General features: G+C 40.4%; 1 protein-coding gene across 2 annotated transcripts in view; it reads right to left on the minus strand.

The window, feature by feature from the left end:
* PCLO (piccolo presynaptic cytomatrix protein) overlaps positions 1–24,964 on the minus strand; it is a 548,662-nt gene that overhangs the window by 264,412 nt on the left and 259,286 nt on the right. For both annotated transcript variants that reach the window (XM_038373536.2, XM_038373500.2), the window contains exon 6: positions 22,653–24,664. In XM_038373536.2, coding sequence (XP_038229464.1) covers positions 22,653–24,664 — 2,012 coding nt within the window. The remainder of the gene's footprint in view (positions 1–22,652; positions 24,665–24,964) is intronic.

The raw sequence follows: 24,964 nt of genomic DNA on the forward strand, positions 1-24,964 counted from the left end.
CTTGAAACTGTGACAGTAGTTCTGAAGTGGTAGATAGTGATTTATGTAGGTTATACCAGTAAAATATTATTCTTACACCCACCATTTTTGAATTGGAGTCCTTTTTTACTTTTGTTATCAATACAGGGGAATAACAATGCTATTTATGTCACATTTTAAGGAGAGAGTTTTCAAAAATGTTATTGCAACTATTTTTTGTATCCCTCTGCCAGTAAAGTCATATATAACTATCCACATACTGGTAAGGACAGGCATTTTCTCTCATGTATCAGTTATAATCTCTACAGTGGATTTAAAATAGCTTTTCTGTCCATATTCACGTCAAAATTTTAAGGTTCAGTATTTCATGTTCTAAGCAGGCCTATAAAGAAGCACTATGTCCCATTGGAAAGATAGGTTTCCAGCACTCCAATGGTACAAACAGAGGTTGTCTACTTTGGAGATCTAGAACAGGAAGGAGAAGTTGTCATTAAACACACTGCTTCCCTTTTCCCAAACTAAACCAATATAAACTATTCACTAGAACTGAGAGTTTTATCATTTTATTGGCTTCATTTTATACAATCTCACGCCTCATCTCCATCCACCCACGTGAAGAGAGCTCTTGATTTTTGGGAATAACCCCGATCATTTCCTGAACTGTAGGAAGCAGTGCCACCGAAGCTGTCACGGTTGCTTCAAGGTTTCCCCCAGATGACTGAATCAGCTCCTCTGTTCAACAGCCCACGAAGCCTTCTGAATACAAGCAGCAGTTCTACAGCATAAAAAGTAGCATGGTCTACAGGACACAACATGAGACCAAGAACAGACTACATCCTAACCCAGTTTTGGCACTGTGGGTTTGGTCAAGTTACTCAACATTTCTGTCTGAGTTTCCCCATTTGTAAAAGTGGCCATACTACTACTAATCAATCTCACTGTAGGCGGAGAAGATTAATTAACTAATGTTTGAAAAGTACAATACATGTGCTAAAATTCACCAGATCATGCACAACCACCCCTCAGCAGCAGGTGTGCTATATGATACTGCAGGAGGGACTCCAGTGTTTTTTTCATATCATATTGGTTTCATCGAAGCAACAGTGTTATAGATGGTGCTAGGCAGAGAGTGGGGAGAAAATCCCATCAGTCACGGCTCTGAAGGACACCCTGGAGATTATTCATTTGGGTCTTGTTTAGAATAGAAAAAAGGTGCAGCTATTGTGGCTAATGGATGAGGATCTGGTAACACTTTTTTCTTCAGCAAGGTAGCAGTCTATTTCTTTGCACTAAGAAGATCAGGGAGATGGAAATAAGAGTGAGACCTCCACCTGGGATACATTTCTCTCAAGTAAAATATGTTCAAAGAGGCTGCAGGAACAAAAGGAATCAATGACACATCACAACCTCCACAATCACTGACAAATCAAGTGTTTTCACTGCCTACACACGTATCTTCAGGCATTACTGATTCTTTCCCACAGCCAAAAACTTCTCTTTGCACAAATATACCATGAAACAAACAACAAACACAGGCATCTCCCTTCCTAGAAATCCATGATGTCTTCACTCTGCTTGCAATAATATCAAATGGATATAATTGATAAACTCAGAAAATACTAGTATTCTTATGAAGGGTGTCCCTCATCATTTCAGACCCAAATTTAACTCTGCCTAGCACAAGACAATTTCCATTTCTTACACTTTTACTACTTCATTTAAATGCATCAGAAATGCTGAATTATAAAACGGGAGATAGAAAACGTGGTTAAGGAAGATGGTGAACCAAGTTTTACCTACCTGCATATCTTAATTTTTTTCTAAGACACCTGCCACCATGGTACCTAAATGTCATACAACAACTCAAGATCCCACTGAGTGACTTTCATTTACACTTCAGCACCTAAGTGCCTAAATCCCTTTTGAAAATGGGATTTAGGCTCTGAATTCTTTCCTGGGTATCTGGCTGGTGAATCTTGCCCATATGCTCAGGGTTCAGCTGATTGCCATATTTGGGGTCGGGAAGGAATTTTCCTCCAGGGCAGATTGGAGAGGCCCTGGAGGTTTTTCGCCTTCCTCTGTAGCATGGGGCATGGTAGACTTGAGGGAGGCTTCTCTGCTCCTTGAAGTCTTTGAACCATGATTTAAGGACTTCAATAGCTCAGACAAAGCTGAGAAGTTTATCGCAGGAGTGGGTGGGTGAGATTCTGTGGCCTGCATTGTGCAGGAGGTCGGACTAGATGATCATAATGGTCCCTTCTGACTGTAATATCTATGAAACTCACTTCAGTATTTCTGAAAATGTTACATGGGGTCTGTTCAAGTTGTCAAGTGACTACCTGTGCCACCAAAATTGGCACTCATTGAAATGATTTTGACAACCTATGCAGAGATGACAAAGATTAAATGGGTTTGGACTTAATAGTACTCTCTCCAGGTCAGGCTACATTGACAGGTCAGTCTGGGAAAGTCTGAATTGGTGTTACCTTTGCTTTTCTTCTGTAAATACAAGGTTTGCCTGCACGGTGCTATCCATCTACCAGCAATCTATTCTGTTTACAAAAAAACTGTTGAGAGAAGCTGGAGTCCCAATGCTTTTTGCACTGTTTTTTTCTTATGTCCTTTCAATAAAATTAGTGAAAAATCAAGGCACTTGCTGAGGCACCAACTTGGAACTTAAAGGCCTAATTTTTGGTACCCAATTTTGTTGTGCTAAGTTTATTAAAGCATAAAAATGTGTCTGCAGTGAATCTGCTATACAGAATTAAATAGATGAAAAGAATGATTGTCCAGTCATTAAGGAATGAGTGACTGGATGATCAAGTTTCTGCTCCATCGCAAACTTCCTGTGTGACCTTGGGCAGGTCAGTTAGGGTATGTCTACACTGAAATTGGAGATATGCGGGAGGCTTTAATCTAGCGAGTGTGCATACCAGCCACCTACATAAATACCCAGGGACATGGGTGGTCTTGTACAGTCTGCATTGAAGCCCATAATGCCATGACTTTACTGCTACTAGTACTCTCCCTATCTGGATAAAAAACTAGCTTGGGTATGTCTACACATACTGCAATCACATCTCCAACTGTCAGGTAGACATACCCTTAAGTTTCTGTGTGCCTCAGTTCCAAATCTTTAAAATGGAAATGGGAATGAGAATAGTGAGGTCAAATTAGATGATCGTAAAGGTCTGGCATGAAAATCTATGAATATTTGTGAACAAAATAGCAATTGTTCTGTTTTAAACAAAACAAAACAAACAAGCAAAACACAGCTAGAAGCATGAATGAAGCATGAATATTTTTTTCTTAATTGTAAACTTTTGACTTTCTAAGCAGAACCTATTACACATATGCAAAAATTGCACATATTTACTTTAGCTCGTTCCTATTGGGAGATGGAAGTCCTATTGATGTTTTAAAAAGAAAAAAATCAATGTCAAGTAAAACATAAAAAGATAACTGAGAAAAATATTGGTTTAGCAAGAAAAGATATACAATAGGCTTATGCAACACTTTTAAAGAGAAGAACTGCACTATAACAGAAATTTTTGTCAATGTTATGTAACAGTTATACTGGGCTACTCATTATAAACATATAAACATACACATGTACACTTCAAATCCCAGCTTGGTTCAAAAATGAAAATGTGTGTGTCTCATCAAATTCAATTTAACACACCAGACCAAATCATAAAAGCCAAGATACAGTTCAGCAAAAGAGAATCCAAGGACTAAATGGAGGAGTGTGGTAGGAGTCCAGATTGTGGTAGACTATTGGGCATTTCCATGCCTCATAAAAAGTAACTCCGTTATTTCAGAGGACACTGTGAGGTACTGCTTGCCTACAGCATAAACTGAAACAGCTGTGCAAAGAGAGAATCTGGCACAAAGTGCACCCTTTGGACAGGAAGTAGAACTTTCAGAGCCCCAGAGGATGACTTACAAAGCTAATAACTGAATGAAGGTTATTAATAACACAGATCCAGCCCAAGGATTCGAGATTAATTGCCCCCCTCCTTTATTCTCTCTTTTTTGGGGGGTGGGGTGGAGGGTTGCTCTGAATTTGCAGATACCCTTGTTATGAGAAAAGCTACAGTGGATGAAAAATTCCACTCTCTCATACACTAAGCCTCTACTCAACTGGACAACGCTGCTGAGAAATACAGTAGCAAGCAGGAAGATGGTTGTGTGTCACATGGACACACTACCAAATGCACCTTGGTTATAAGTGTGCACATGTTGACTTCAATATAGTTGCACCCTCTTCAGCCTATGGTAAATGTGGCCCGAAAAGAAAGGTCTTATCAATAACACACTCCAAAAAATTTTAAAAAATGAAGACTGATCTGCTTTAAAGGCACCCTATGGGAATCTATCAGTCTTATTATAGGGAGGGAAGGTTTACACAGAAGATCTTGTCACTGTATTTCTTTCATATTTTAGTCATGTAGGAATATAAACTGTGGAAACACTTAGATCTTTCTTGTGACCTTCATACGGGAGTAATAAGGTATCAGATTTTTTTTTCCAATCTTAAATTATTTTCAAGTAATAGTTTATTACATTTTGATCATCAAGCAAATGTATGAGGAACTCCGTTAAATGTTTGGGTTTTCAATAGGGTGACCATGGGTCCCATTTTGGCCAGGAGAGTCCCTTTTTTAAGCCCTGTCCCAACTGTACCAACTTTTTTGGCAAAAGTGGGCATTTGTCCAGTTTGCTGTTGCCAACTGATCAAGTTGGCAAGAGCAAACGGGACAAATGCCCACTTTTGTCAAACAAGTGGGGTGTGGAGAAATGTGCAGGGGGACAAGTGGTGATGCTAACCCTGCACAGGGAGGGGGCAGGTAGGGCTTGAGCGAGCAGAAAGGCCAGCCCTAGCCCCATGTCGTGGGGGAAGAGGCAGGGCTTGGGCAAGCAGCAACGCCAGCCCCCTGTGTAGGGAGAAAGGGGCAGGACTTGGGCCAGCCCCATTCAGGGATGGAGGCTTGGGCAAACAGTGATATCAGCCCTACACGGGGATTGGGGATCAGGCAAGCGGCTCAGGCCAGCCCCATGCAGGAAGTGGGGGACGACTGGATCCTAGTCCCTTGCAGTGTCCTTTTTTCCCTTTGGGAAATATGGTCACCCTAGTTTTCAACCAACTGAAAGGAAACACTTAAGATTAAAGATAACACTTTGCTACAGTATGAAGTGTGGAAATGGTGTTAGAAATACTTTGTCAAGAATAGAACTGAATGGAACATTTTTGACAAAAATTGTCATCAAAATATGTTATTTTTTGAAGGTCGAAACATGTCACAGAGACTTACTTTTTGATAAAGTTTTTGATAGGAAAGTCTTTGAGGTATTGAGTGAACTCTCTGACAAGAGAGAGACCTGAATCAAAAACATGATCTTTTTCAGTGGAAAACAGCTATTTGAACACAATTTGTTTTGTACCACTGCAGAACGAACACAGATTTTGAAACCTCGAAAATTTCTGCAAAATAGAATTTTCATTCTCTGGCCATCTCTAGTCAAGAACAGAGTTTGCATATGGAGTTTGAGGGACAATAACTGATCAAATGGTGGGGAAAATGATAAATAACATGTTCACTAAATCCACCTTGTTACTCATTTTGACCACAGGAATGAGCTTTTCTTCATATAGCTATTTGGGTGTCAAAGTATTGATGGTGGAAGTGCTTATTGAGTCACTGTATGTGTGTGCGTATACCCAATTTTCCATCAAAAGCTAAAAGAACAGGATTACTTGTGGCAGCTTAGAGACTAACAAATTTATTAGAGCATAAGCTTTTGTGGGCTACAGCCCACTTAATCGGATGCATAGAATGGAACATACAGTAAGAAGTTATATATATACATACAGAGAAGGTGGAAGTTGTCATACAAACTGTAAGAGGCTAATTAATTAAGATGAGCTATTATTAGCAGGAGAAAAAAACTTTTGTAGTGATAATCAAGATGGCCCATTTAGACAGTTGACAAGAAGGTGTAAGGATACTTAACATGGGGTCATTACACATATTGAATCCGATGAAGTGAGCTGTAGCTCACGAAAGCTTATGCTCAAATAAATTTGTTAGTCTCTAAGGTGCCACAAGTACTCCTTTTCTTTTTGCGACTACAGATTAACACGGCTGCTACTCTGAAATATATTGAATCTGTTTCCCCATGTTAAGTATCCTCACACCTTCTTGTCAACTGTCTAAATGGGCCATCTTGATTATCACTACAAAAGTTTTTTTCTCCTGCTGATAATAGCTCATCTTAATTAATTAGCCTCTTACAGTTTGTATGGCAACTTCCACCTTCTCTGTGTATATATATATATATACTTCTTACTATATGTTCCATTCTATGCATCCGATGAAGTAAGCTGTAGCCCACGAAAGCTTATGCTCTAATAAATTTGTTAATCTCTAAGGTGCCACAAGTACTCCTGTTCTTTTTGCGGATACAGACTAACATGGCTGCTACTCTGAAACCATCAAAAGCTAGTTTCAACTGAACATTTTTAACCAGCTTAAATATATACTTTTAGCCTCTCTCTCTCCCCGCGTGTGTCTATATAGATACACCCGCAAACCCATAATCATTGGTTGAAAAGCAGCTTAGTGTGTGTTGATATAAGGGTTGTTGTGCCAAACTTTAATTGTCTTTGATCTTTTCATGTTCTTTAAAGAAGACCTGAAATGGCCTTGTTGGCTAAAATAGGTGAGAAAGGAATACTGGAGCTGGGACCATAAAAAAAGCCATAAGTGATTTTGGTGGACTTAGTCTGGAATGTTTTATTTTGCATTTTGTATTGTGGGTTTGGAAGCATAAAATTCCATGGAAAGTGCTTCTAGTAGTTGCAATGAGAATTTTAAGCTACAGGTGCCTGTATACAGGGACTGCAATTAAACAAATGAAACATGGAGCAAAGTGAGTGAAGTCGCAAACTGGGTCATAGAAAAGGAAGGTTTGAGACATTATAGTGGGTTTTGACTTTTGTCTCTCTCCTTTTTAGACTTCTCCATATTGGGGTGTGGGCACTGCCTCAATCCAACAGGACTGGTGCTTCATATCCCTTCAGCCCAGCTGTCTCAGTGTGCAATCCATGCCCCGCTGTGTCCTCCAAATATCTGGTATATGATAAAAATATGTCTTGATATACTTTTGAGGGAGTATGTATGGATGGAAATGTATGGATCTACAATGCAATGCATATAGATATCGTGGGTCTAGGGACACGGTTTAATGAATATATTGGTCTTGTGAACAAAATGGTTCCAAAATGACTGTGTGGGAAGGAAGTGTAAAGAGATGTCATTGAAACAAATGTATGTATATGCAATGGATACAGAAGTGCTCTGACAAAAATACATAGATGTCTGTAATTTATATATAAATGCAACAGTATGCAATGCCATGTCAGGTTTGTGTCACTTTCTCTTTGCTATTTTGTCAGTAATAATCCACAGTCTACCAAATCAGTGTTTTCCCCCATGTCAGTTAAATAGATTTTACCCAGAGATAACAGTAAGGAGGATTTTGCAAGTGACAGCTTTCTGCTGCACTGTCCCGCTGCAAAACATGCTAATGCAGTTTTGTTTTCCTGCATTTTTTTTCACAGATGCTCATAAACTAGCTTAGCCAGTAGAATGCTTTGGGCCAAATTCACTATCAGTGTAATCAAAAGAATCTCTCTAGACTTCAATTGGTCCAGAAACTATGGATGCCGAGGATTTACACAGTACGTACACAGATACACCAGTAGTAAAGATGGTTTAAGGATCCTCATTTTTTCTGACCTCCCTCTCCCATTTCCCTATACAAGAATATTCTAAAGGCTTCCAGTAAAGAAGCAAACATAACACAAGTGTGGAAGTAACAGATATTACTACTTGCTGGTTGGTGGGTACTCACTCTTTCCATCCTTCCCTGCACATACATCAAGCTTAGTTTGATGCTTGAAGGTGTCACTGTAAGATACTGTGGTAGTTGCCACCATAGAATCTTGAAGGGGCTCTTTCACTAAAGAATGTTTGAGTGAGTGGAGTCTGGCTGTGCTGCAGTGCAGGTAGGATGGAGGTGGAATGATACAGGGGGTCAGAGCAGAAACGGATTAGCAGTAAAAAGGAGTGTGCGGGGGGTGAGTTTCTGTCATCCTCTAGGCAATGTGCGTTATGTGTCCTCTTCTGTGCCTAATCTACACAGGATATGAGTCTGTCTCAACTTGGAGCCTGGCTCTTAAGCTCAAGTTTCTAAAGGTCCTGGTTTAAATCCATACTGTCAACCATAACACTCCTCTTATGCTCCCTGGCTCCTGCTTGGTTCTAGTACACATAGTAATGCTGCATTTCTTTGTTTCTCAGTCCATGGATTAGCCAGTCCCCAAGTTAGCCAGTCCCCAAGTTTAGCGCTCATATAATGCTCAGACGGAATTCTGTGTGTTGTTACGTATGTGTGTTGGATCTGAGCAGGGAGGGACTCCTTATACCTATCCAACATGCAGAGCAGAGTGTGGAATTTTGGCCTGAATGTGAGATGGCCATTTGCAGAGAAGAAGATGCAGAACATGTGAGCAGGAAAGGAAACAGGAAAGGGGAGAAAAATACCATGTCTTTTGTTAACCCCATGTCAGGTGACCATGCTTTTTGAAAGACTGTGAAGGACCCACTTTGAAAAACAAAAGACATCATTAAGCTAATTTCCCCTAATGGTGAAGTGTCTGTTCATTGAACAGGGAATAGGTGTGAAATAAAGAAATGTAAAAGTAATAGGCACTGCACACTGACCCGATGCATCCGATGAAGTGAGCTGCAGCTCACAAAAGCTTATGCTCAAATAAATTTGTTAGTCTCTAAGGTGCCACAAGTACTCCTTTTCTTTTTGCGAATACAGACTAACATGGCTGCTACTCTGAAACCTGCACACTGACCCAGTTAAACACCCTTTATAAATTTCCATTTATATGACATGTTTATCAAATGTTGGATACCCCCTTCTCTTTGGAAGATCTGACAGATGGAAATAGGATGCCTCATTTGAGTCACAAAGAGATTATGCCAGGAGGTCGATAATGCAGGGTTTCTAATGCATCAGAGGAAGAAAGAGTTCTTAATGTTAATGACTCTAAATGTTAACCAGCTTCCCCCTTTTGTTTGAAAAATCTTTACACTCTCTAAAAATATATAATTTATAGATGAAATGGCTCTTTCTGTGTTGTTTTTATAACTTATTTACCTAGGAAAGCTCAGCTCAGAGCCAGTTTCTAGTTTTCAATGGGTTTTCAAGCCAGTTTCATAGCTGGGTTTGACTGAAACAAAAACAAATCAAGGAATTTGCTCAAGGTCTCCCACGAAGTCAGTAATTTTTGGATCTTGATCCTTTGCTCTAAGGATAAGGGGAAGGTCCTCTCATGGATCAGTAACTGGTTAAAAGACAGGACACAAAGGGTAGCAATAAATGGTCAGTTTTCAGAATGGAAAGAGATGAATAGTGGTGTTCCCCAGAGATCTGTACTCAGACCAGTACTGTTCAACATATTCATAAATGATCTGGAAAAAAGAGGTGAACAGTGAGGTGGTGAAATTTGAAGACAATACAAAATTACTCAAGATAGTTAAGTCTAAAGCAGGCTGTGAAGGGTTACAAAGGCATCTGACAAAACTGGATGATGGCAACAAAATGGCAGATTAAATTCAATACTGATAAATGCGAAGTAATGCACATTGGAAAACATAATCCCAACTATACAAATAAAATGATGGAGTCTGTGACAAAGTTCCTCTTCTACCTTGCAAAAAGAAAAGGAGTACTTGTGACACCTTAGAGACTAACAAATTTATTTGAGCATAAGCTTTCATGAGCTACAGCTCACTTCATCGAATGCATCCGATGAAGTGAGCTATAGCTCATGAAAGCTTATGCTCAAATAAATTTGTTAGTCTCTAAGGTGCCACAAGTATTCCTTTTCTTTTTTCGAATACAGACTAACACGGCTGCTACTCTGAAACCAGTCTTCTACCTTGGTGGGTCTTGCCTTATTGGAGGATTTGCTTGCCTTGGAGCTTCATGGCAGCCCTCAGTTTGGCTGTTTTCGTGAACCCACAGGCCAGGCCAACTCCTCCTGGGTCTGACCAGGAGTTGGGAGGTTTGGGGGGAACCCAGGCCCGCCCTCTACTCTGGGTTCCAGCCCAGGGCCCTGTGGAATGCAGCTATTTAGAATGCCTCCTGGAACAGCTGTGCAACAGCTACTACTCCCTGGGCTACTTCCCCATGGTCTTCTCCCAACACCTTCTTTATCCTCACCACAGGACCTTCCTCCTGGTGTCTGATAATGCTTGTACTCCTCAGTCCTCCAACAGTCCGTGTTCTCACTCTCAGCTCCTAGCACCTCTTGCTCCCAGCTCCTTACATGCACACTACAAACTGAAGTAAACTCCTTTTTAAAACCCAGGTGCCCTGATTAGCCTGCCTTAATTGATTCTAGCAGCTTCTTGATTAGAACACCTGCAGCCAATCAGCCTGTCTTAATTGTCTCCAGAAGGTTCCTGATTGTTCTGGAACCTTCTCTGTTACCTTACCCAGGGAAAAGGGACCTACTTAACCTGGGGCTAATATATCTGCCTTCTATTACTCTCCTGTAGCCATCTGGCCTGACCCTGTCACAGGTCTAAATTAGCTGTTGGCACTCAAGAAAGAGATCTTGAAGTCATTGTGGATAGTTCTCTGAAAACATCCACTCGATGTGCAGCGGCAGTTAAAAAAGAATATTGGGAATCATTAGGAAAGGGATAGATAATAAGACAGAAAATATCGTAATGCCTTTATATAAATCCATGGTATGCCCACATCTTGAATACTGTCTGCAGATGTGGTCACCCCATCTCAAAAAAGATATATTGGAATTGAAAAAAGCTACAGAAAAGACAACACAATGATTAGGGGTATGGAACAGGTTCCATATGAGGAGAGATTAAAAAGACTGGGACTTTTCAGTTTAGAAAAGAGATGACTAAGGGGGGGGGAAATGATACAGGTCTATAAAATCATTAATAGTGTAAAAAAATTGAATAAGGAAACATTATTTATTCCTTCACATAACACAAGAACTACAGGTCACCCAATTAAATTAAGAAGCAACAGATTTAAAACAAACAAAAGAAAGTATTTCTTCACAGTCAACCTGTGGAACTCTTTGCCAGGGGGTGGTGTGAAGGCCAAAACTATAACAGGGGTTCAATAAGAACTAGATAAGTTCATGGAGGTTAGGGCAATCAATGGCTATTAGCCAAAGTGAGTAGGGATCCAACACTATGTTCTGCGTGTCCCTAGCCTCTGATTGCCAGAAGCTTGGTGTGGGTGAGAGGGGATGAATCACTTGATAATTGTCTGTTCTGTTCATTCCCTCTGAAGTACCTGATATGGGCCGCTGTTGGAAGACAAGATACTGGGCTAGATGGATCATTGGTCTTACTCAGGATGGCCATTCTGATGTTCTTATATAGACCCAGATGTATTTCCCTCTACTGTAACCCAGTAGACCCCACTCCACTCCCAGAGCTGAGATAGAACCCAGGAGCCCTGATGGAGGTCTCTCTCTCCCCAGAGCTAGTAACAAAATAAGAATATACATTAAAATTTTGAACCTAACCAGTGTCCCTTAAGTGACCTACCACAAGATATCAGAACATGTTAGTATTAGAGCTGAGTCAGTCTAATTTATTTAATTTTCTTTCTTTTATATAAGAATTAGATACAGTGCTCCTGTCAGCTAATTGCTAAGTTATCTGTCAAAAAAATAGAGTTTTCAAGTGCCTAAGTAGCTCCTGGAATCACGGTTAAAGTTGCCCCCTCCAACCTGAAATAGCACCCAAGGGTGTAAATGTACAGTACACTCATGTGTTGTGCACTAACTATCTAAGTGCACTCTGCTATCACACATTAAAATTTCCCTAGAGTGCTTTGATCAACTATGCTTAGAAACAAAAGTAGGTCAATGTGCACTAGGGAAACATTTAGTGCATGGTAGTAGGGTACACACAGGCAGTGTGCATCATACTGTCGATTTACTATCCAGCTTGCCACACATTAAATGTTTGAGTGTAGACAAACCCTTTGTCCCATTTTGAAAAGTGACTTATGCACTTAGGATCCCAACTCCCATTGAAAGGCAATGAGACTTAGAGTCCTAAGCACCTAAGTCATTTTTGAAAATGGTACCTTAGCTCCTAAGTGTTGTACATTTTTGAAAATGTTACCCTTAGACTAAATGTTCATGCAAAGAATTGAGGGAGAGTAAAACCTCTCCTTATGCCCCTGTAGGGTTACTTGAATCTCTGCTTGAAATTGCATGCCTGTTTAATCCAACTAGAGCAGGTAGGAAAGGTGCATGTTGCAGGCAGGACCTTTGATCTATCTCCCTACTCTCTGGCCTACACAGGTGAGCCAATGCAAAGGGTTTAGGCTAGCAACAAATTACCAGCCTCTATCCCATCTTGAGCAAGGAGGAAGAAGAGGGAAAATGGTGTTTTAGGGGACATTTTGAGGTACGTCACCAGGGGCTACTTCTGTTGCAGCTTACACGCCATCCATTGATCAGGATTGTGCCTAAAACTTGAATCTTGCAATTTACTAATTGCGAAGTACATAGGAGTATCACTTTGTTCACTACTGCAGCTCAGCCATCTGCCTTGGATAAAACAAATGGCTTAACAGCATACAGCAATGCCACACAGCTGTTCCTTTACACTACAATCTAAAATTCAATTGAAGTTGTTGTTAAAATTCCCCAGATGCAAAGAGCAAAACTTGCTGTTTCAATTTAGATTACTTTTATTCTAGATTAAGGAAAATAACAAAGAAAGAACAAATATAGAATCCCACTTTCATCTAAAGTGAAACACAAAATGGCAACTGCCTCTGCAGCAAGTAGGCCCTTTCATCTATGCTTAATGGTGAACACTATCTTCTATCACTACAGAGAACACTATCTTCCTTTCAACTATGTACAATACTGTTGTCTGGACTAATCCATTTAGAACTGGACAGAGAACCCCAACTGAATTTACAAAGGACACCAGATAGCCTTATTCTTTTGGTTATTACTGACCTGGGATAAATCTGAACCAAAGATTAAGAACTAGGGGGCTGTAGATGGACCTATGCTTGAGTTGGCCAACTTTTCATACATATTTTATATATAGATAGATAGATACAGATATAGTAGAATGGTTTCCTGAAAAATACGAGTGCCAGACCCTGTTGTCTCAATCAGTTCCCACTGATTTTAGTGGGCTTTTTGCTTAAGGGAGGATTAAAGGCCTGAATTGCTGTGTGCCCTCAACTCATATTGACTTCAGAGAATTGAAAGTCCTCTGCTCACATTTTGAAGGGCTGGTTCCAAAGAAAGAACTGAGGATTTGGTCCAATTAAAGTTTTTCCAAGCATTTCCACAAACCTCTGATTCATCAGAAATTTTAGAAATTATTGTGCTAGCTGTTCTTTTCCTATCTAAAGAAATACTTGGGTTTTTTTTTTCAAAATATCCGCTCATTCTTATTAGTCAGGCATCTCTGTTTGAAAGCACTCAGCTAAACTTAACTCCTGCAAAAGCTCTCACTTTCCTATGAGAGTGCTCATCCTGTGCTAACCCTGACTGAGAGATTACATCACCAATACTCAGATTTCAGTTTACAGGGCCCAGTCTTACAGAGTGCTATATGACTCCTGGTAAATGCCAAAAATTTGCATTAACTTATATAGGAATTGAGGGTGCTTAGCACCTCTCAGGAGGCAGTGAACATATTTCAAAATCAGGCTCAAAATGTGGTTGTACTTTGATAAGTGACGGTATGAATGCATCCGATGAAGTGAGCTGTAGCTCACGAAAGCTTATGTTCAAATAAAAATTTGTTAGTCTCTAAGGTGCCACAAGTACTCCTTTTCTTTTTGCGAATACAGACTAACACGGCTGGTACTCTGACATCTGGTATTAAAACAGCATCTCCTTACTCAACAGATCTGTCCTTTTGTGCATCCTCAAAAATGATATGTGTCTACTTTAGCGACAGAATAAATTCTAATGTTTTTTTTTACTCCTGGCCATGCTGCAGAATTAACACAGCAAAGCGAGAATGACTTGGATTCTATTCCTTCTTGTGCATGCCTCAATAGAATTGTTTATTAAAATGCAATCAGTTACACACGTGAAGACAATGTGCTTACACATGTATAACTGAAGTTGTAATTTAGCGTACAGAACCTTTATTATTAATAGTGATGTGTGAAAAATAAAGAACTGAGCTTGACTCTCAGATCTGAGGTTGAGTTTCATGGGTTGGTAGTTCGGGGGGGAAGAAAAATCACATAACTTCAGTTTACAAGTAAAAAGTATCTTACTGAGAAACCACTGAGAAGCAATAAAAGAGTGAATCCCACAAATACACTTTTACAAAGTCACTTTTCCGAGTAGAACTACTACTCAGTTTCCATTAAGCTTTAATCATGATTGCAGAGTATAAAAAAAATTTAAAAATTAAGTATAGAAAAGAGCTGTACAACCAGCTAGCCTTTGCTCTACTAGTTTCGGAGTCTTTATTAATATTTCCTACTGCTTAGTCAAGTTCCAACTAAAGAGGCTTCCACCATTTCCTCTGGGAAAATACTCCACAATTAGGTGGGTGTTGCAGTTTCTTTTACAACACTGCAGGAGAATGTGTTGGTCTTTGTTGTACTCTTGTCCTTTCATTAATTGGGAACCTCCTTATCAGAAAACACAGACTTGGAGTGATTTGTTTTGCACCAATGATAGTTATGTAAATTATGACATTTAATATATCAGGCAGTTACAGAAGACAGTAAAATTTGCTATTCAAAGAAAAGATAGTCATACAAACTGTTAATGAATTGAATTCATCAGTGTAATTGATAAACAAAAACTAAACTTAATGTATGTAAAATGAGGTACTATATATCATAAATATGTGGTGAAATGGAAACACCATGAACTAAATCTATCCCTGGTATAATTCTAATGGAGTCAGCAGGTCAGATTATATTTATATAAATAGGAAAAACTCCACTGAACTCAATGGATTTGTGCCTGTTACATGTACAGAAATTTGGCCCAGATTCTGTCTACAGAAACCACACATACACAAAAGGCATGCTCATATATAGGGAATGGTCATCATATTTAGATATTATTGTCTAATACACTAGGAAAGCTATATTTCTGGGAATGTCACCCCAGCATCCGCTGTTAAGCCTTTATCTATCCCTAAGAGTATAGACATTTATATAGCTGGGAAGACCTAGAGTTTAGGTCTCAGTTGAAATTGGTAAAAATATATCTACAAAAATCCACAAAAGGACCCACATTTTCCCAGTAATTTAGCACAGGTTTTGAATATTCAAATTAGAAATATAAATAATATATACATATAGGCAATGTTGTATAGGTGGTCACTTAATACTGAAAATGCAGATTTTTAAATCATAAAAATCCTATGGATATTTTGGAGTTACTAAGGGAAGATGGTTGCCTCAAGGTTACACTAAATCTAAATTTTGGCTTCTATTTACTTTTTCTGGTAATTAGTTGATTTCCAAAAAAATATTTCCAATTTTATCATTTGCAACCAATTCAGATTTCAGAGTCTTATTTAGACACATATACATAAAATCCGAAAAAAAACTATGTCAAAAGTACATTAAGTTGGAAAAGTCAAGCACTCAGAAGTTAGAAAATACCCAAGCAGGGTTACCTGTGCAGCTTTAGTTTGCCCCCTTGGGAGTATGCATTCTTGTACTATCTTTAATTACATGATCACATACTGTATTTTCCACAGCACCTCTACTTCATTCAGTACACAGGATGAATGGTGGTCAGAGAACGGTGAACACAGCTATTCAATATTTCTTTTTATCCTCATCATTCAATGTGTGGTACCATGCATTATTTATTCCACACCACCCAACCCTTGTACTGCACACAGAATTATTAATGTCCTCCTGGGCTTTTCAATTGCACTCACCTCAAACTAGCATAATTCTTTATGAACATTAATAAATTTATCTTCACAATACCCCTGAGAGGTGAGATGGTATTATTACTCATTTTACTCATGGGGAATGAAGGCACAGCATTTAAAGACAAAATTGTTAAAAAATGTCAACTAATTTTGGGTGTCCAATCTGAGAAACCAAGGACCTGATTTCCCAGAGAGTCTAGCATTTGGTAGCACTTTATTTGTTCAATGCACAGCTCACACTGGCCTCATTTGCAGTTGTGAGGGCTCAGCACACTTGCAAATCAGACCCCAAATGTCTCAGGTTGGGTACTCAGAAAAAAGATACATGAAATTAGTGGCAACCAGTGAAATCTTTAACTTATGTGACTTGCCCAGCATCACACAGGAACTGTGTGGCAGTGGAAGGGATAAAATCCAATTATCCAGAGCAGACTTCAGCCTCCTTGAGGGTGAGACTATCCTGTTTCTTCCAGTAGTGCCAGCTTCATTCAGCACATACCTTACAACTTCTGCCACAGATGAAGCAAGGGTCCTGAAGATTCCAGCCTCATTCACTGCACAACCCTATTCATCCCCAGAGCACAGTCCATCCTGTGCACTGAGGCAAAGTCCTATGTAAAAATATTATGTGATCATTTAACACTATATCATAATGCATATATGCAAGGTGTTGAATTAAGGTAGGGATTTTTAGTGTAATTTCCTATTTTTTTAAAAAAGAAACTTTACATTTGAAAAAAACAAAACAAAACAAAAAAACCTCAAATATCTCAACAGGTGGAACCATACTGATCACCTACCTGGGTGATCAGCAGGATTGGGATCATCCACCAGGCAGGGTCTTCTGCTTGAACTAATAAGAACTGAATGTGGATGTGTCTAGTCGGAGGATGGAGACACATATTTTGCCAGTGTGTTTCTCAGCTATTTTTTAGAAAACAAAGGACTTTGAAGACCCAGGAATAATGGGTTAAATTCCAGGTTCTCTAATGATTACAGCATGTAAAGGGGTGGCTTCCCTGTGGGCTGGACAGCTGGGGGCTAAGCCAACCCTGATTACATGAGGAGTCCCACCTGAGGTGATCCCAGAGTAAAAGGTAGCAGGCAGCTACAGGAAGCTGCAGAATATGCCAGGGGTGGTTGAGCCATGTAACATAAGCCCGAGTCAGTGGACCCAGACTCTGAGACTCACTGCCATGGGTTTTTTTTTTGCAGTGGACAGACATGCACCTACACACTTGTAGCTTGCAGAATGCAATGAAAGATCACTTCTAATTTACCATCTCCTGATTTTGCTTTTAGCTCTGCCATTTTCCCTGCTGCACATCAGGACTCAGATCAAGTTTTGCTGTGCATATAAATTCTTTGAACTAAGATGTTTTGAGAGATGACTCTTACTCCCTTCTCCTGTACCCTGTTTTAAATAAGAGCATTCTCTGAGTGCCTCTCACGTAACCATACTCCTTTGTGTATTTATTATTAATTATTATTATTATTATTTGCATTATCGCAGCACCTAAGAGCCCTAATCATGGACAGGGACCCCATTGTGCTAGGTGCTGTACGAACACAGAACAAAAAGATAGCCCGGGTTCCAAAAAAGCTTCTGCTACAAGGAAAATAAGTCAGCGTGCATGTTTAAATTAGAATAAAACTGAAGTGTGGCAGTACTTAAATCCAAGTGCAGCAAGGTCCATGATATGTTGGCATAACATAACACAAACCTGCAGCTAAGGAAGGAATGCCAACACCACTTACCCCTCATTAATTGTGGCAATATGTGTATGCTAACTTGCAGGAAGGTCCTTTGAGTATAAAAGATAACTACAGTTTTTACACCAATGAAAGAAATATTGGAAAAACAATGATTCCTCCCTGTGCTTCCAAGATGTTAGAGTCCTAGGGCTAGATCCTCAGCTGGTATCAATCAGCTTAGCTCCTCTGAAGTTTTTATTTGTCTAGACCTTCTTGAATCAAACTCTGCCTAGTGTATCACTTATATCATAAACAGCCAGGGCCACTCCTCCTCCCCAGCACCCCCTGGATCCAAAACTGTGCAAGGAAGATGCCCTCTCTGGGGGTACCAACACCTAACCCCCTACTTCCCGCCACATGGGCTTGGGGAAACAAACTGCAGGGAGGAGCCAGCCAAAGACTGAAGCTGAAAGAGTAGCTGCAGGAGCTGCAGGACAAGCAAGGACATTCAGATGCTGATGATATCAGGTCACCTTCTGTAGTTTTCACTCTGCACATTCTCTCCCCCGTGTTGATTGGCTGCTCCTCCAACTCTGCTACCCCATCGATCTAGTTAATCTCCACCTAACATAACCCCATCAAAGGGATTTAAGTAACAAAATAAAATAAAAAAAAACATTATGGACCATCATCACATTGTTCACTCAGCTGGTGTGTTCTACCCTTCTCTCACCCTGTGTATGCTGGGTCTATTTAGACTGTAAAGCTCTTTGGGGCAAGGACCGTCTACTACTATATGGCTGCCTATATATATTGCTTAGCACAATGGGGCTCCATTCTCAGTTGGCCTCTAGGCACTAGAGTAATAGACATGATAAATACTAATTAAAAATAACATACTCTATATCCTTTAATTCACACTGTATATTTTCAAACTCTAATATTTAAGACTTATTTAGAGACAAACTGCATTATTCAGGATGCACACAACTTTTTATGACGTGTATAAGACGCACATGCCTCTTCATACAAATTGGTAAATCAATGCCAATTGTATCTATTTATAGAAATAAGTGTGCCTAGTTCCACATACTCAAAAATAGTTCCCTGTATTTCCTATGAGCTTAATCTAATCATTCCCATTGAGGACACTATTCAAAGCTCGCTGTGATTAGATAGGCAACATTCTGCTGTGAAGCCTCTGTTAATAATACAATGTTAGTTCTACAGCTTCTCACTCTGGAGGTGCATGGAGAGCTGCACTACAGCAACATTCATGCCATCTTCAAAAGACGATGTGGGGGTAGGGGTTTGGGTAGGTGGATGAAAGGGGAGGCAGTGCCATGAGCATACCACTTTTCTTCCCCCTTTTCAGAGTCCTTCAGGGAGTGCACAGGGAACACTTTTTATGGTCCATGGCCTCTGCACACCTGCATGGAAACATGGTAAGTGACCACCCTGGCTTACCCAGGAGACCTTCAATGACCTGAAATTCAAAAAAACAGCCATACAAAAGGGGAAATTAGGTCAAATTATAAAGGATGAATATATAAAAACAACAACAACAACAAAAGCACATAGGGACAAAATTAGGAAGGCAAGAAATTAGATTAAACTGGCTAGGGACATAAAGGGGAACATGGAAACATTTTACAAATACAGAAGCAAGAGGAAGACCAAGGACATGGTAGGCCCATTACTCAATGAGGATGGCAAGACAATAACAGAAAACGTAGCAATGGCTGAAGTGTTAAATGCCTTCTTTGTTTCAGATTTCACCAAAAAAGTTAGCAGTGATTGGACAACTAACATAGTGAAAATCTGTGTAAATGGAGTAGGTTCCAAGGCTAAAACAGGAAAAGAACAAGTTAAGAATTACTTACACAAGTTCAATTCTTCAAGTGGGTAGGATGTGGTGAAATATATCCTAGAATACTTAAGGAACTGGCTGAAGAGTTCTCTGAGACATTAGTGATTATCTCTGAGAATCCATAGAGGACAAAAAAGATCTAAGAGGACTGGAAAAGTGCTAATATAGTACCTAGCCATAAAAAAGGGGAATGAGGACAACCTAGGGAATTATAGACTAGTCATCTTAACCTTGGCACCTGGAAAGATAACAGAACAAATCATTGGATAATCAATTTGTAAGCATCTAGAAGAAAATAAGGTGGTAAATAAAAGTCAACATGGATGTGATTTAAGTAGATGTGATATTTCTCAACTTCAGTAAGGCTTTTGATACTGTCTCACATGACTGTCTCATAAACGAACTAGAGAAATATAGCCTAGAGGAGACTACTATAAGGTGGGTGCACAACTGGTTAGAAAAGCAAACTTAGACAGTTATCAGTGATTCACAGTCAAGATGGAAAAGTATATTGAGCTGGATCCCATAGGATCTATCCCGGCTGCAGTTCTATTCAATATTTTCATGAATGATTTGGATAATGGCGTAGAGCAGAGGTCTCAAACATGCGGCCCGCAGGGTTATTTCCTGTGGCCTGCCAAGCTCCCCACACTCCTCCCCCCTGGAGTTATTTCCTGCGAGCCGCCAAGCTCCCCTTCCCTGCGTTTCCCCTCCCCCCAGCGCGCCGCATCCCCGTTCCTGTGCCTACCTCCACGCGCTTCCCACTGCCAAACAGCTGTTTGGCGGTGCTTAGTGCTTTCTAGGAGGGAGGGCAGAGGAGTGGGGAGATGTGTGCTCAAGGGAGGAGGTGGAGAAGACGCGGGGCCGGGGTGGGGATTTGGGGAAGGGGGTGAAATGAAGCAGGGAGGGGGCGGAGTTGGGGTGGGGACTTTGGAGAAGGGGTTGGAATGGGGGTGGGAAGAGACAGGGCAGTGGCGGGGCCTCAAGGAAGGGGTGGAGTGGGGGTGGGGCCGGGGCAGCGGGGGTGTGTGTGTCAGTGATGCGGCCCTCGGGCCAATACACTAGTCCTCATGTGGCCCTCGTGGTGATTCGAGTTTGAGATCCCTGATGTACAGAGTACACTTATAAAGTTTGCGGATGATACCAAGATGGGAGCGGTTGCAAGTGCTTTGGAGGATAGGATTAGAATTCAAAATGAACTGGACAAACTGGAGAAATGGTCTGAAATAAATAGGATGAAATTCACTCAGGACAAATGCAAAGTACTACACTTAGAAAGGAATAATCAACCACAAAAATACAAAATTGGAAATGACTGCCTAGGAAGCAGTACTGCAGAAAAGGATCTGGGGATTATAATGGATCACAAAGTAAATATGAGTCAACAATGTAATACTGGGCAAAGGGCAATCTTCTTTCTGGGATGACTTAGCACAAGTGTTGTAAGCAATATATGATGAGTAATTCTTCAACTCTAGTCAGCACTGATAAAGCCTCAACTGGAGTAAGGTGTCCAGTTCTGGGTACCACACTTTGGGAAAGATGTTGACAAATTGGAGATAGTCCAGAGGCGAGCAACAAAAATGTTTAAAGGTCTAGAAAATATGACCTATGAGGAAAGACTGAAAAAGAAATGGATTTGTTTAGCCTGGAGAAGGAGGGACATGATAACAGTCTTCAAGTATGTGAAAAGGTGATAAATTGTCCTCCTTAATCACTGAGGGCAGGACAAGAAGTAGTGGGCTTAAATTGCAGCAACGGAGAGTTAGGTTAGACATTAGGCAAAACTTCCTAACTGTAAGGGTAGTTAAGCACTGGAACAAATTACTTAGGGAGGTTTGGATTTGCTGTCATTGGAAGTTTTTAAGAACAGGTTAGATGAACACCTGTCAGGGATGATCTAGATTATACTCAGTCCTGCCTCAGTACAGGGGACTGGACTAGATGCCCGGTCAAAATCCCTTCCAGTCCTACATTTCTATGATTCTGTGTTGGTGCAGGAGTTGCACACAATCTGGACCCTGGAGGGTGGGAGTAGATAGCCTGAAATTGGAAAACATGACACAGATGCAAACACAGAGGCAAGAGAGAAACACTCATTATTCCACCGTATACCATATCCTGGAACCAAACATAGCTAAACGTCCAAACATAGCTAAACACAGAAGAAAAACACAGAAAATTAATAGAGAAACCAGAGTGAGGACTCCCACTGGCCTTTTACAACTAAACAACAGCACATTCAAATGAACAAAGGTAACACACACACAAATGGAACAATTGTAATATACTAAATAATGAATATCTCCTCCTTGATTCTCAGCCAGTGGCAGGTTTCATTTCCCAGGTAATGTTCCACAAATTATACACTGATTTCCTGGGGTGGGAATGTCTCTTGTTATTTCCAATTCACCCCCCTGGCCAATAAGAAGCAGCACTAAACACACAGGTGACTTCCACCTACTTCTCCTTATCCAGAAAGATGGTAGCTGTGATATGAGACTTCCAGGAATGGGGAGTGGTCAAACAAGTACAAATTGAGAGAACAAGGAGAATCCTTACTTAATTGAGAACTGTAGGGAGAAATTTTCCTTCCCTTTTCCAATGGGGACAAAAAGGATAGCGCAACCAGCCAGAAGTAAGTCTGGGATTACTGGTACCTTGAAATGCACATGCATTCAGCACCTTAGTGTATCTGCATTCCACACTATAGCATAGGAACTTGGTGGGGGAAAAAATCCTTGTTAGAATGAATGTGAATGTAGTTCACTGAAAAAAATGTTGGTAGTAATCTTAGCATCCAAAATTGTAAGTACCCTGCTAGTTTTAGGTGATACCATGGTGTGTCTTTTAATCCCTCATTGAGAAAATAATTTGAGGCTCTCTTCATTTTCCAAAACAAGTAATGAAACAAATAATCATTGCAACAAGCTTCTGACATATGGTACTTTTTCAGCATGGTGTATAAACAGTTTTTGTGAACAGATCCTGTTAATGAGTACAACATCCCTCATGTTGCACAAAAAGTCAACCTCACAGTTTTGATGTTAAAAAAAGAAAAAACAAACAATTCTTACCACAAACCCCTCAGCGTACTGAAACGGAGGTCTGGAAGCGTCTTCTGCTGTTGGACTCAAGGGCTTAGGATCCGACATAGAGCGCTGCATCATCTTTGCAGATTTTGGGCTTGGTGGAGGACCGTTGGCAATATCAGCATGCAGCATTTTCTGAGGACTGATGTCATCAGTGATGGATTTTTCATAGGGTACAAAGGCAGACTCTATAACTTTACTTGGTGAAACAGGTGAAATGGGTGAATATAGAACTTTGGGAGATTTAGGAGGGGAAGGGACTACCTGTAATGTAGAATCTGCATGGAGATGGGAAGAATAGCCTATTTCTAATGGTGTTGGACGCTTTTTATCTTTCTGTGGAGACGTGGCTGTCAAGTACTGGGGACTCTGATCTGAGTCTGTTTCTGTTTGACATCCCAAACTTTCTCCTTTGTATGTCTTCTCTGGAGCTGAAATATGTTTAATGATTTCAACCTTAGCATCGAGCCTGGCCCTTATTGAAGGTGTTCGTATCGTCCCTACAGGTTCTGTCTGTACAGAGATCTCTGCCACTGTCTGAACTGCAATGCTAGACACTTTGGAAAATGGCTTAGCTTTGTCTACCTCAGTAGTACCCTCGTTATATTTCCCAACACGAGACTTTCTTCTTGATCTGTTAGAAAGATCCCATTCATCTTGATCTTCGTCATCCGTCTGAACACTTGTGTCAACGCTTTTCTTAGTTCTCCTTCTCCTGTTTGCATAACTTCGGTCTGCACCATCTTCATCATCAGTTTGTACTCCACTGTCCACTATTTTTTTAAAACAACTGGACTCTTCTTCCAGAGTCTCATCAAGCTTGTCATACTGACTACGCAATTTTGGCATGGAGCTCCTCTTTTTCAGTTGTTTCTCCTCTCTCACATCAATGTCCTTAAGAGATATTTCTGAAACAGAGCTTAGCATACCAGGCCTAGATATATATTGGGTAATGCCATCTGACTGAACTGTATACCATGTTTGGCTTTGTGGAATTTCAATGCCCAGCACAGTGGAAGCTGTGGTGGTTGGATCATCGCTAGTCCAAAACTGGCCATTTTCTGTAGCAACATACTGCCCTTCCAGAAGGGCTTGGTCTGTGCTTGTTTGTGGAGACACAGTTCCAGAAGGGTCATAATTATACTGATATATCTGGCGAATTTTTTGCTCTTCCAGCTGCTGATGAAGCTGCTGTTGAAGTTGTTGAAATTGTTCAAGCTGTAACTGCTGCTGGACTAAGGTTTCCTGCCTCATCATGAATTGAGCTTGTCGCTCCTCTTCTTGCTGAAATAAGAGATGGTGCTTCATGGATTGCAACTCCTCAAGTTTTTTTTGGACCATTAACTTTTCTTGTTCTCTAAACCTTTGGATTTCCTGACGTTCCCACTCTAGTTCCTCTGCAAAGCGCTGCTGCTTAAGTTTCTCAAGCTCAAGCAGTTCACGCTGCAAGTCAAGCTGCTGCTGTTTGTCTTCTTCAGGGGCAATGAGAAATGCAACTTCATCTTCAATTACATCTGCAAAAGCTTCAGAAGCTGTAGTTAAAGCAGGCATCAAGTTAGTTGGCTCAGTGGTAATAGTTTCTATAGTGCCAGGTTGCAACCCTGTGTCAATATCAATGCCAGGAATTGCATTGTCTTTTTCAGCTGCCACTGTTGTCAAGAAACTGTATGATCTTGGAAGTGGCTGATTCTGTTGCAAGGTTGACAATGAGGACACCGAATCAATCGTTTGGACAGCAGATAAATCTCTGACAGTTGTACTGAAAATAGAACCAGGCTGTGTGGTTATGGCAAATGTGGCTGGAATTGGAGTTGCAACTGAGGAATAAACAACACCATTAGAGGATCTTAACACACTTCCAACACCATACTGGGATCCCAGAGATGGTACTATTCTTGCTTGGGAATACTGTGGTGCACTAATCCCGATGCCTGAAATCACTTGCCGAGTCTCTGGATAAGGACCAGTGGTCTTGCTTGAGTAATCCATTACCTCACCTGAAATTATAGGGCAGAGTTATAGTCCAGTCCCCAAAAAAAGGCTGCTTTGTGAATTCTGAAAGCCATCCCATCTTGATGAATTAAACAGGGGTGGGGAACTGCATGCAAATCTTCAGGTTAATGATCTACGTTAGATGTGAAGAAAAAAGCATTGCTGAACATGCAGGCACATGCAGGACCTCTGTGCAAAACACATATGTAAAATGAAGAAATAAAATAAATGTATAATCCAGAATAATGTGTCACACTGTCCAACAGAAAACATAACAACAGGAGGAAAAATTTAAAAAAAAATTA

This window comes from Dermochelys coriacea, chromosome 1, assembly GCF_009764565.3.
Source record: "Dermochelys coriacea isolate rDerCor1 chromosome 1, rDerCor1.pri.v4, whole genome shotgun sequence".
NCBI lineage: Eukaryota > Metazoa > Chordata > Testudines > Dermochelyidae > Dermochelys > Dermochelys coriacea.